The sequence below is a fragment of the Mobula hypostoma genome, chromosome 8, assembly GCF_963921235.1.
Source record: "Mobula hypostoma chromosome 8, sMobHyp1.1, whole genome shotgun sequence".
NCBI lineage: Eukaryota > Metazoa > Chordata > Chondrichthyes > Myliobatiformes > Myliobatidae > Mobula > Mobula hypostoma.
In genome coordinates this window covers 68,537,925-68,551,429 of record NC_086104.1, presented here as the reverse complement: position 1 = coordinate 68,551,429, position 13,505 = coordinate 68,537,925, and the positions used below count along the sequence as shown (strand labels likewise).

The following is a 13,505-nucleotide window of genomic DNA, read 5'->3' as shown; positions in this document are numbered from 1 at the left end:
TACTTTTCACAAAGTAATGGTTCCAGGAATTGGCAAGAGTTTAAAATGATTTACTGGATGCTGTACTTCAGCTGATGTTTGGAGCAAAGGTATGCCAAAATTGTTTACAAACCTAGTTAAGCGATCCTTAAAGGGCACATTAACCCCCTTCATTCATTAGGGAAAGAACAAAGTAGGGAATAAAAGTCTTCCTTTGATAAAATGCTAGTAGAACATGGAGCTCTGACAATGCAAATTCCATCAGGTGATCCATCCACTCAAGATAATGCAAATAGAGTTTTCAATAAAGCCCAACAAGATGTGATAAGTAACCGGGTTTATTTTTGCCTTTCATACACCATGATCCACCATAAAACTTTTGTCTTTAAACCCAATGGTTGAAGAAAAATATTAAAAAGATTTAGTTACCAACAAAACTAAAGCAAAAGCAGAGCGACTTCAATTGTCCGTAGCTGACGGAATATCAGATTTCAGTCATTGCTCAGACATGTTCAAATACTTTCACTTTAATGCAAAGAACTGGCACAAGAACAGAAATATGGAACCCAGCTCCTTTCTATCATTTAGGTTTTTAATAGTATTGCTGTATAAAAGTGTATAGAGTGGAGTGAAGACATTGAGCACTTAATCCCAACCAGCCTCAAAAACTATACAGAATATTGCCATCTTATTCAAGGAATGCCAGGTGTTGCACACAACTCTTCCCATGTAGTTTCAAAACAATCTCTGCATCTTTCCCATTTCTGTCATTCCTTTCATCAAGGAAACATCTTAACAACAGGCCAAGTTTTTCTTGCAGGCGAACTGATCATCTCAGAATCAGTTTCTTGATCATTCACTTCTTCAGGTATTGGTTGAAATTTTCTGAATGGTATATAATTTACACTTCCATGTCGCACAGTAAGTAATGATTCCTCACTTTCCAATTCCTCTGAAGATGAGCATCTTCCCAATATACTGGCTGCATATGGGTTATGAGTTTTGAAATAGTTTTTGTGCAATCTTTTAAATATCACAAAGCAGAGGGCTAGTGCTAATGACACAAGCAAGAATGCTCCGACAGCAGATGCAGTTAAGATTTCCTTAATGCCAAACGAGAACCTAAAACCAGAATCTGAAAGAAGAAATCAAACATGAACTCAAATTTAATTTACTTTCCTACCCAAAAAAGTTAATCTACTTCATTAACATTAAAGTTGGTTGAATGTTGTTGAAAGGCGGAACAGAGACATTTAATTTTTCCTGAAAGAAATGAACAGAAAATTCAACTTTTCTGATGACGACATAGAATAGTGGTGGTGAACCTCAGATCATTGCCAATTTTGGCACACACCAAGTAGCACTTACATCCCGTGGTAATTTTGGGTGGAGATTAATGCATTAAGAATAATTATGGACCAAATGGGAAAAAGTCCAAGTCTAGTTCCTTATTTATATGTATTTTGTTTTATTATAGTACTATTAGTATAACAAAGATTGAAAGCATGTTAAAATATTCAGAAATTATTAATATTAATCTTTAAGGTCAATTGAAAAACATTTCTAATTATTGTACCACATAAATGTGAAGATAATAATTTGGTTATATGCATAAAAGTAAACAATTTACATCAAGACTTTTGTGACTGCACCAACAAAGACAATATTTTGTATCTGGCTTGTATTGTTGTTTGAGAGTCATGTATGTAGCATCATTTTCATCAGCAAGACTACTCTTGTAGTGAGACTTTACCAAGATAACTGAAAACAACTCATATCAATAATGTGTGTTAATATTGCCTTGCAAGATTTTAAACAGTTAAAAGTTTCAGGGATCAAATTCCAGAGTTTCAGAACCTCTAGCTTAACTTTTTGCTTTGTTCCAGTCACAAACTGATCTCTTGCCAGTATTTTCTAGCTCAGCTTTTAAGTCAAATTTCTGCCTCCAAATTGAGCTGCTTTGTAAAACAATCACATTTCAAGGTTATCCAGATCAATCCACAGCAACATTTTCAAGTTTTCTCATGTTATCCTGTCAGCATACATTATGAATTTTGCAGTTTCTTTAAATAACCTGATCTTAGTGAATCTTAAAGAAACTTGTTCAGTAGTTCGCCAATGATGCTCGAAATTTGCATTGGAAGGCCCAGAATGACTTGTTCCAGGAATTTCAATATTTTTGATGTTTTGTTTTTTTTTAAAAAAAAGGTTTGGGAAATATTTAAAGTGCCATTTTCAGCACAGTTAATTACTTCATTTGATGTCAAAATGTTTTTACATCACACATAACTAAACAGCATTTTGCCAGATCCCTGTAATTTGGTGCAAGTTATTTGAATGAGGAGCAATCTGCAAAGCTGTCTGCAAATCCATGCAGTCTCAATTCTTGACAAGAAAATTACACACTCAAAAATTGCATTTGTGTTCAAATTATTTAGAACAAAAATAAATACAGCACAGGCCCTTTGGCCCACAATGTTGAGCTGACCCTTAACCTTCCCCTCCCACATAGCCCACCATTTTTTTTTATCCTTGTATCCATCCAAGAGTCTCTGCAACATCCCTGATGTATCTGCCTCTACCACCACAATAACACACCTCCCCCACATTTTCCTCCAAACAGCTGAAGGTTGTGCCCTCATTAACTACTTCCACCCTGGAGAAAAAGTCTGGGTGTCCAGTCAATCTGTACCTCTTACTTTGTTCACCTCCATCAAGTCACCTCTCATTCTCCTTCACTTCAAAGACAAAAACCATTGCTCACTCAACCTACCCTCATTGGACATGCTCTCTAATCCAGGCAGCATCTTGGTATATCTACTCTGCACCCTCTTAAGGCTCCACCTGCCCCTTGCAGGTGACCAGAACTCAATACAAGAGTTGTCCAACCAATTTTAAACCTGCAACATTACCTCAGCTCTTAAATTCAATCGTCTGACTAAAAGACCAACACAACATACACAACTAGACCACAAGACACAGGAGCAGAATTAGGCCATTCAGCCCATCAAGTCTGCTCCACCATTCCATCACGGCTGATCCTGGATCCCACTCAACCCCTTACACCTACCCTCTCTCCATATCCTTAGATTCTTGATTGCAGGGACATCAATCAACTTCCACTTCAAATATACATACAGCCCTGGACTCCACCGCAGTCTGTGGCAGAGCAGTCCACAGATTCACTACTCTGGCTAAAAAAAAAAATTCCTCCTTACCCATTCTAAAATGTTGCCCCTCAATTCTGAGGATGTACCCTTCAGCTCTGGATTACCCCCCCCCCCCACCATAGGAAACATCCTCTCCACATCCACCCGATCTAGTCCTTTCAACATTCAGTAGGTTTCAATGAGATCCCCCTGCATTCTTCTAAATTCCAGTGAATATAGGCCCAAAGCTGCCAAGTGCTTATGTTAACCCCTTCATTTTCAGAATCATCCTTGTGAACCTCCCCTGGACTCTCTCCAATGAGAACACATCCTGAGATTATGGGGCAAAACTGTTGACAGTACTCCCAAGTGCAGCCTGACTAGTGTCTTATAAAAGCTCAGCATTATCTCCTTGTTTGTATATTCTATTCCCCTTGAAATACATGCCAACATAGCATTTGCCTTTACCATAGACTCAACCTGTAAACCTTCTGGGAGTCCTCTGATGTTCAAACCTTCACCCCATTTAGGTATTAGTCTGCACTATCGTTCATTTAACCAAAACGTATTATTTTACATTTCCCAATACTGTATGCCATCTGCCACCTGCCACATTTTTGCCCATTCTTCCAATTTGTCCAAGTCCTGTTGCAATCACATTGCTTCCTCAGCACTACCTACACCTCCACCCATCTTCATAACACCTGCAAACTTTGCCAAAGCTATCAACTTCATGATTTAAATCATTGACAGTGAAAAGTAACCGTCCCAGTACTGACCCGAGGATCACCACTAGTCACTGGCAGCCAGCCAGAAAAGGCCCCCTTTATTCCAGCTCACTGCTTCCTGCTCGTCAGCCATTCCACTATCCATGCCGGTACATTTCCAGTAACACCATAGGACTTTATCTTGTTAAGCAGCCTTCAGAAAATCCAAATGACATCTGTTGCCTTTTTGTCCAACCTGCTTATTACTTCCTCAAAGAAATCTAACACATTTGTCAGACTAGATTTCCCTTCACAGAAACCATGCTGACTGACATATCTTTAGTCTCCAAGTACCCCAAAATGAATTCTTAATACTCCAACACCTTCCCCCAACCACTGAGGTTAGGCTAACTGACCTACAATTTCCTCTTAGCCCTCCTTAATGCGTGGAGTGACATTTGCAATCTTCCAGTCCTCCAGGATCATGCCAGAACCAAGTGATTCTTGAAAGATCTTGACTAATGCATCTGTTATCTCTTCAGCAGCTTCTCGGGATTCTGGGATGTAGTCCATCCTATCCAGGTGTCTATCCACCTTAAGACCCAGCACTTTTCCCCCCTTTCATAATAGCAAGGGCACTCACTCCTGCTCCCTGACTCAGTTCTCTGGCATACAGCTTGTCTTTCACAATGAAGACTGATGCAAAGTACTTCAGCTCATCTGCCATTTTTTTTGTCCCCCATTACTACCTCACCAACTTCATTTTCCAGTGGTCCAATGTCAACTCTCACCTCCCTTTTACATAACTAGAAAAAAAAACAACTTAGTATCCTGCTTTATATTGTCGGCTAGTTTTCCCTCATTTCATCTTTTCCCTTATAGCTTTTAGTTGGATTTTTAAAAGCTTCCCAATCATCCAATTTCATTTATTTTCTTTTTAAACCAACTTTTGCCCTTTCCTTGGCTTTTACACAGTCCTCAACCACCCTATCCACTTCTCATTGCCCTCTTCTCATTGTTACCATCAGGAAGGCAGCATAGTGATTCAGGAATAGCTACTCTGCCATCCAATTCTGAAATGGACATTGAACTAATGATCACCACCTAGTTTTACACTAATATTTTAATTTAGCTATTAAATATACATACACTAACAGTAACACGAGGAATTCTGCAGATGCTGGAAATTCAGGCAACACACATCAAGTTTGCTGGTGAACACAGCAGGCCAGGCAGCATCTCTAGGAAGAGGTACAGTCGACATTTCAGGCTGAGACCCTTCGACAGGACTAACTGAAGGAAGTGCTAGAAAGAGATTCAAAAGTGGGAGGGGGAGGGGGAGATCCAAAATGATAGGAGAAGACAGGAGGGGGAGGGATGGAGCCAAGAGCTGGACAGGTGATTGGCAAAGGGGATATGAGAGGATCATGGGACAGGAGGTCCAGGGAGAAAGACAAGTGGGGGGGGGGGACCCAGAAGATGGGCAAGGGGTATAGTCAGAGGGACAGAGGGAGAAAAAGGAGAGTGAGAGAAAGAATGTGTGTATAAAAATAAATAATGGATGGGGTACGAGGGGGAGGTGGGGCATTAGCGGAAGTTGGAGAAGTCGATGTTCATGCCATCAGGTTGGAGGCTACCCAGACGGAATATAAGGTGTTGTTCCTCCAGCCTGAGTGTGGCTTCATCTTTACAGTAGAGGAGGCCGTGGATGGACATATCAGAATGGGAACGGGATGCGGAATTAAAATGTGTGGCCACTGGGAGATCCTGCTTTCTCTGGCGGACAGAGCGTAGGTGTTCAGCAAAACGGTCTCCCAGTCTGCATCAGGTCTCGCCAATATATAGAAGGCCACATCAGGAGCACTGGACGCAGTATATCACCCCAGCCGACTCACAGGTGAAGTGTCGCCTCACCTGGAAGGACTGTCTGGGGCCCTGAATGGTGGTAAGGGAGGAAGTGTAAGGGCATGTGTAGCACTTGTTCCGCTTACAAGGATAAGTGCCAGGAGGGAGATCGGTGGGGAGGGATGGGGGTGACGAATGGACAAGGGAGTCGCATAGGGAGTGATCCTTGTGGAAAGCTGAGGAGAGGGGAGGGAAAGATGTGCTTAGTGGTGGGATCCTGTTGGAGGTGGCAGAAGTTACGGAGAATAATATGTTGGACCCGGAGGCTGGTGGGGTGGTAGGTGAGGACCAGGGGAACCCTATTCCTAGTGGGGTGGCAGGAGGTTGGAGTGAGAGCAGATGTACGTGAAATGGGGGAGATGCGTTTGAGAGCAGAGTTGATAGTGGAGGAAGGGAAGCCCCTTTCTTTTAAAAAAAAAAGACATCTCCCTCGTCCTGGAATGAAAAGCCTCATCCCGAGAGCAGATGCGACAGAGACGGAGGAATTGCAAGAAGGGGATAGCATTTTTGGAAGAGACAGGGTGAGAAGAGGAATAGTCCAGATAGCTGAGAAAGTCAGTAGGCTTATAGTAGACATCAGTGGATAAGCTGTCTCCAGAGACAGAAAGATCTAGAAAGGGGAGGGAGGTGTCGGAAATTGACCAGGTAAACTTGAGGGCAGGGTGAAAGTTGGAGGCAAATTAATTTCTATATTTATCATGTATTGCATTGTACTATCACCAAGTGAACAAATTTGCCGGTGATATTAAACCCGATTCTGATCCTGAACTTATGCTGCGACTTTGAGGGATCCATTAATGTGCACCTCAAGATCCCCGTTTCTCCATATTGTTTAGAACCCTGCCAATAACCTTGTACTCTGACTGCAAATTTAACCTCAAAGTGTATCACTTCACTTTTCCCAATTGAACTCCATCTGCTACTTTTCAGCCCAGTTGTGACCTACCGTACAACATCCTTTAACACTATCCACAACACCACCAACCCATGTCATCTGCAAACTTACTAACCCACCCTTCCACTTCCTCAGATCATATAGGGATCCCAATGATCCACAGATCTGAAATCCTTTCCTGCAGTCCCACATTTGCCAAGTCACCCTATTCTTACCCTCAATGGTGTGTGGCACGGACAGGAAAGTAGAGACTACTACGCTTAAGGTACTGCTTTTCTGTTTTCTGCCCAACTCCCTATATTCTCTCTTCAGGACCTCATCCCTTTCCAAATCATTGGGACCAATACATACAACATTTGGTTGTTCACCCTCCCCCTTAGGAATTTTGTGGCCCTAACCTAAGACATCCCCCAACTAACATTTGGGAGGCGACACGGCATCCAAGAGTCTTTCTACATCCACACGATGGCCCATTGTTTCCCTGTCACCACTCTCCTCCCTTCTCTTCTGAGCCAGACTCAGTTTCAGATAACTGGTCGCTGCAGTTTTCCTCTGGTATGCAATTCCCCACCAACACAATCCACAGTGGTCCTCCGCACAAACTGCCTAAACCTTTCCCTCTCCTGATGGTCACCTATCTGTCTGCCTCTCGCAACTTGGGTACGACTACATCCCTGCAAGTTCTTGTCCATCACCTCCTCGTTCTCCCAAGCTGAAGGCCATTCGGCTCCAGTTCTCTGACACTATCTGCAAGGAACTAGACCTAGATGCACTGCTCACAGAGGAGGCATCTCCCACATCTTGCTTGATGATCACACCTGGGAGTACAGATCCATCATTCCTTGAAAGTGGCATCACATAGGGTTATAAGGAGAGCTTTTGGCACATTGGCCTACATAAAATGAAGTACTGAGGTGTTACATGAAGTTTGCAAGATGTTGTCAAGACCAAATTTGGAATACTGTGTGCAGTTCTAGTTACCTATGTGCCAATAGGAAAGGCATCAATAAGATTGAAAGAGACGAGAAAATTTACAAAGCTGTTGCCAGGACACATTACAGGGAAAGGTTGTGTCTGTTATAAGACTTTATGCCCTGGAGTGTAGAATTGATAAAAGGTATACAAAATTGAGAGGATATAGATAGAATTAATGCAAGCAGGCTTTTCCCCACTGAGGTTAAGTGAAATGTGAACTAGAGGTAATAGATTAAGGCCAAAAAAGTTAAATAATTAAGGGGAACACGAGGAGGAATCTCTCTACTCAGAGGGTGGTAAAAGTGTGGAACAGGCTGCCAAGAAATAGTCGATGCAGGTTGGATTTCAACAGTCAAGTTTGGATAAGTATATTCCCGAGGGGTATGGATGTCTATGGTCTGTGCGCTTGTTGCTAGGATGAGACAGCAGAACAGTTCAGCACAGACTAGACAGGCTGAAGGGTCAGCTTGTGTTGTAGTGCTGTGACTACGACATGCATGGAGTTATGGTGACAGTTGCCATCTCCAAGATGTTTAATTTAGAGAAAGGATAGCCATGCATCTTCATTACCAGTGGGGCTTAAAGAATCAAAGGGTAGCACTGCTATCTTGGGCATGTGTGGCTTTGGTTTGCCACCCAATTGTGTAATGAGTATAATAAGTTTCTATAGATTTCAGTTACTGACATTTGAATAATTTTATTCAAGGATTAATTGAAATTTGTTGTTTCAGTGCAAGATCATAAAACCCTGAAAAAAGTCAATGCCCATTTCTATAAACTTTCCTTTATGGTCTCTTACAGCTTCATTTCATTTCATTCTCAAGGAAAACTATGATGAAAAATCATAAGGTATTAATCAAGTTCAAATTTTTGCGATGGGCATACATACCTAGAGTTATAGAGAAGTACAACTCAGGAACAGGCCCTTCAGCCCATCTAGTCTGTACTGAACCTTTTCAACTGTCTCATCTCATCGATCTGCACCTGGACCATAATCCTCCATATCCCTCCCACCCACGTATCTATCCAAACTTTTGTTGAAGCAGAGCCGACATGCACCACTGGCATTGGCAGCTCGTTCCACACTTATGACTCAGAAGTTTCCCCTCAGGTTTTCCTTAAACTTTCACCCTTAAAACTACCTCTGGTTATCATCCCTGCAAACCTCAGTTGTAAAAGCCTGCTTGCATTTACCCTATGCCCTCAATTTTGTATACTATACTCATGTATAAATACCATGAAAGTTAGCAGCAGCGCAGTACATTACTAACATTTCTGAAAACAAGGTTATTGAATTAGCAAACAGCACAGTAAGATTCAAGCAGGCTACAGACCAAGTTTTTATTAAGCTAACAGTTCCACTCAAATTTCTTGGAAAGCAGTTTTTTCCCCCAAAAGATTTCCCCCCAGTACTACCCTCTGCCATCTACCAACCAAGCCACCTCAGCAGTACTTCGCAAAACATTTAAACCAGTTACTTTTGAACAAAGAGCCAGTGAAGAATAGGGTATTTGTAACATCTTTGGATTTTTTTTGGGTCAGGCAGGTGAAGAGCAGAACTGGCAGGCAAGAAAAGCTGAAGTTGCATTGACTAAATGAACAAATGCAAACGGCAGTGTCAAACACTGAATAAAGTCAGTTTAAAAAGTGATCTTAAACATTCATAGCACTTTCACATTGATTTGTGCAAACAGCAACATTTGTTTCTTGTAATGCAAAGGATTTCTGACAATTAATTTCATGGCCATATGACGTGGTCTAAGTTTATACTCGTGTTTCATACCTAGTTCCATACTACAGTGAAAGGCAGAGTACTTCATTGTATTGTACACAATACCCCACCATATTCCCAGAACAAGAACTGCTTTCCAGCTCCTCAGTTGTTTCCAACAACTTGTTCTGACTTTGGTAGTTTACAGGTGCCCTGGGTGTGAAACAAGCAAATGGCAGAAGCGCTGTTTGGATATGGTAACATATAATGCAGTAAACCTTGCTACATTGTTTCCCACCATTTGAGAGAAACTGATTGTTTTCTTGAATCGAGTTAGCTCTGTAAAGATGTTGATAACCCCAAATGAAAGATCACATCCATCCAACTTTACATATGCACTTAGAGAGGTTGTTGATAATTAAACTGGAAAAACATTCAGCATCTGAACAAAAATAGAGTTTAAAAACCTACAGCTTCACACCAACATACAAATTGAAATATTGTCACAATTAATAACGTGCTTTATTCATCACCATGAACAGGAAAAACCAAATGTAATGAGACAGACCCATGAGAAAGTAGTCTTTCCACATCCCTCTACACTGATCTTTGGTGTGTAGACTAGCTTTCAATTCCACATTTGATAACTAAAAAATAAAATTTCCATTTACTGTTGGTATTCAACTCTAATGAAGCTCCTTCCCAAATCACAAGACTGTCAATATTATTGGATTCTTTATATAGCCCCACCAAAAAGATTTTTTTGTATGATCCTGCAATATAAACAAATAGTACTCCGGTGATCCAAGAGCTGTTGATACTGGACTGAATCTGCTGGGAAGTCCTGATACAGGTTTTTGACTTAAAACATCTACAATTCCTTCACTCCCCCACCCCCCCACCACCCTTTCCCCCTTCGATGCTGCTCAACCTATTGAATTCGAATTCGTTCCTCCATACGCAGCCTCTAATAGTGAAAACTACAGACCATGAGACCAATATCGCCTTGCATTCACTTCAGACACAAAGATCAAATTTAGTTCTTTCATTTCTGTACCCCCACTGAATAACAAAACATAACAAAGGGTGAATTTCAGGACTTTAGTTTTGTGGAATAGTATAGCCTATTGATACAAGGGAACAAGGCTACATCTAATAGACGAGTGTCTTTAGTACAATCAGCAGCTATTCCTACTTTGGCACCAAGAATTTTAAGCTCATTTCCTAGCTTTTAAGCAGCATATTTTAATTACCTTTCACTGTTATTGACACCAAGTGGACTTGTCCGTTCTGTATGTTAGCTACCAACTTATTTGACAAGCTGTTCATATGCGTCTGTAGAGTGTGTTGGACATTCTCTCCATTTGGACCAAAGTGCAGTTCATAGACAAAATGGAATCCTGAAGGACTGATCCTGCAATGAACAATCACTGATATCATGAACAACTACAAATACTGGAAATCCAAAGCAACACAAATAGATGCTGCCTGGCCTGCTGAGTTCCTCCAGCATTGTGCTGCTAGCAATCACTGTAAAACTGGATTAGCCAACACTTGACAGTTGAAATAACTTGTTTGTCCATTTACTTCCTCACTAAATTCCAAACCTCAAGATATTTTTTCCCACGTCTTAAGATGTTGTGCACATTGCTTTGTGTGATCAATACTAGTTTATACTTCATTAAAAATATTTCACATCTACATTTATAGTCCCTGCACAGCACCTTACTGCATTCTTTCACTAGTTCACTGCTGATATACTGGACTTCAAAAATATTATTTAATTGGTCCAAGTTAGTCAAACAGTGAACAATTAAAGAACAAAATTAGACTAAGTGAGCTAAAAATAAAAACAGTTGCAGTTTTCACTATTTTCCATAGAGCAGGTAAAATTTCAGATTGTGGGAATGGATTGGAACAACTACTTTAAGCTTTGGATCAATTATTCTTCTATCATAGAATGTATATACATGTTAGATATGCCGATAACAAGAGCAAAGACAATGGAGCCAGACACCATTCACCAGTCGAGTTTAAATCGAGATTAGTTTTTCTTAGAAGTACTGTTTCCCATGGCCGTTACCAAGATTGGCACAGCAAATATTTGAGTTCATTGAATTGTCAGGCATGTTGTTTGACAATTATACTAATCAGTCTACATGTTTTGACTGATTTACAGAAAATGACTAAGGAAAATTGTGCATTTTTCCATAGAGGTGGCACAGAAGCCCAGTACAACTTCAGGAGCAGTTTCTTCCCCAGCACGATAGGATTCCTGAACAGCCCATGACCACCACCTTGTTATTTGTCTTTTCCACCAATTTTGAAACTCCAATTTTCATCTCCTGCACAGTACTACTGCCACAAAACAACTCAGTGACAATAGGGTGCTATAGTACATAGCAGTTAGCACAATGGTATCCCACAGTTCAATTCTGGTGGCGTTCTGTAAGGAACCTTCACACATCCTCCCCGTGGGATGGGTGGATTTTTTTCCTGGTCATCTGGTTTTCTCTCGGCTTAAAGACATACTGGGTAGGTTAATTGGCCTTGTAAAATTGTCTCTCAGGGATTGCGAGGCTCAAAGGGCCAGACGAGCCTACTTTGTACTGTATTGCTGAATAAACAGATTCCGATTCCAAATTTTATGATTTTAATGTCCACTCAGTAGTGGTAGACAAGGGAAGGGAACTTAAAGAACAAGGGGATAGCATACTTGATCAAGAGACCAGAGCTGTGCCGAGTCATGTTTAGGTTGAAATTATGAAAGGCAAAACAAAGATTGTCATGTTGGTGTAGGCCAGACTCTCGAGAAAATAGTTGTCATTAAACTATTCTTTCCAAAGAGTGGAGTTCTCTTGTTAGCATGGCAATTATCCCTTAATGCATTTGTGCATTGCATACGAGTTTAGCCCAATGGGTTGGTGTCAAATATTTGAATTTCAAGATTCAGGATCATTTCTTGTCGTTCAGTACACTGGTGTAAACGGACAACAAAATGATTGGTACTCCAGATCCAATGCAGCATAAAAATACACTAAGCTTAAAGAACAGAAAAAATAAACCCACAATAAATATGGGTTATGGGGAGAACACAGGAAAATGTGGGGGGGGGGGTTTGAGGGGGATAATAAATTAGCCATGAAGTTGCAGAACAGACTCCATGGGTCAAATGGCCCAATTCTGATTCTGTCTTAAGACACAAGTCAGAGTGACCTATACAGCCCCTAAATGTGACTCTCAGTAGGTCACAGCCTGAATGGCAAAATCTCAAGGGCATAATTGAAGGAAACAGCAATTATCATGGAAGATTTTAATCTACACATCAATTGGACACTAAATTGGCAAGAATATGGATTGAATTCTTTTCAGAGCAGTTTCTCAGAGTCTACTTGCAGTGGGCTATTTGATCTTTAGGGAGCGGTGTCTCAGAAAGGCAGTGTCCATTATTAAGGACCTCCAGCACCCAGGGCATGCCCTTTTCTCACTGTTACCATCAGGTACAGAAGCCTGAAGGCACACACTCAGTGATTCAGGAACAGCTTCTTCCCCTCTGCCCTCCAATTCCTAAACGGACATTGAATCTTTAGACAATACCTCACTTTTTTTAAAATACACATTCGTTTTTGCACATTTTAAAATCTATCCAATATATGCAAATTTACTTGTTTATTTTTTTATTTTCCTCTGCTAGATTATGTATTGCATTGAACTGCTGCCGCCAACTTAAATTTCATGTCACATACCAGTGATAATAAACCTGATTCTGATTAACTTCAGAAATAGAAGTCAGGAGTTACAGTTTTTACACTCATTGTCTGTGAGAACCTTATAATTTTTTGCTTTTTACATTTGACTTTCCTGTACTCCACTTGGTTAACTTTTGCATTGCTTTTTAGTGCCTAGGTTCCTATCCCTTTGTCATAGTAGTTTAAACCCATCTGAATGGCACTAACAACCCCCCCCCCCCCCAGGACACTGTCCTGGTCCTGCCCAGGTGCAGACTATTTATTTTATTACTGGTCTCACCTCCCTCTCAACCATTCCTAATGCCCCAGCAATCTGAAACCCTCTCCTGCACTACCATTCAAACCACATTTACCTAAATGGAAAAAGACAAAGCACAGAGCTTTTTGTTCCAATGCATAGATCACAAAAAGCTGGAGGGCAAGTCCAAAAAGTGG

At 40.9% G+C, this 13,505-nt stretch overlaps 1 protein-coding gene across 8 annotated transcripts in view; it reads right to left on the bottom strand.

The window, feature by feature from the left end:
* Positions 1–316: 316 nt before the first annotated feature.
* The window catches only part of zgc:66455 (uncharacterized protein LOC393502 homolog), a 31,652-nt gene continuing 18,463 nt past the window's right edge, over positions 317–13,505 (bottom strand). For 5 of the 8 annotated variants that reach the window (XM_063056074.1, XM_063056073.1, XM_063056075.1 and 2 more), the window contains 2 exons: positions 10,575–10,735; positions 317–1,114 (listed from right to left, as the gene is read on the bottom strand). In XM_063056074.1, the coding sequence (XP_062912144.1) occupies positions 759–1,114; positions 10,575–10,735 (517 nt within the window). In that variant the 3' untranslated portion in view covers positions 317–758. Of the gene's footprint in view, positions 1,115–10,574; positions 10,736–13,505 lie in introns of those variants that run through there. The other 3 variants (XM_063056077.1, XM_063056079.1, XM_063056081.1) reach the window with 3 other exon arrangements.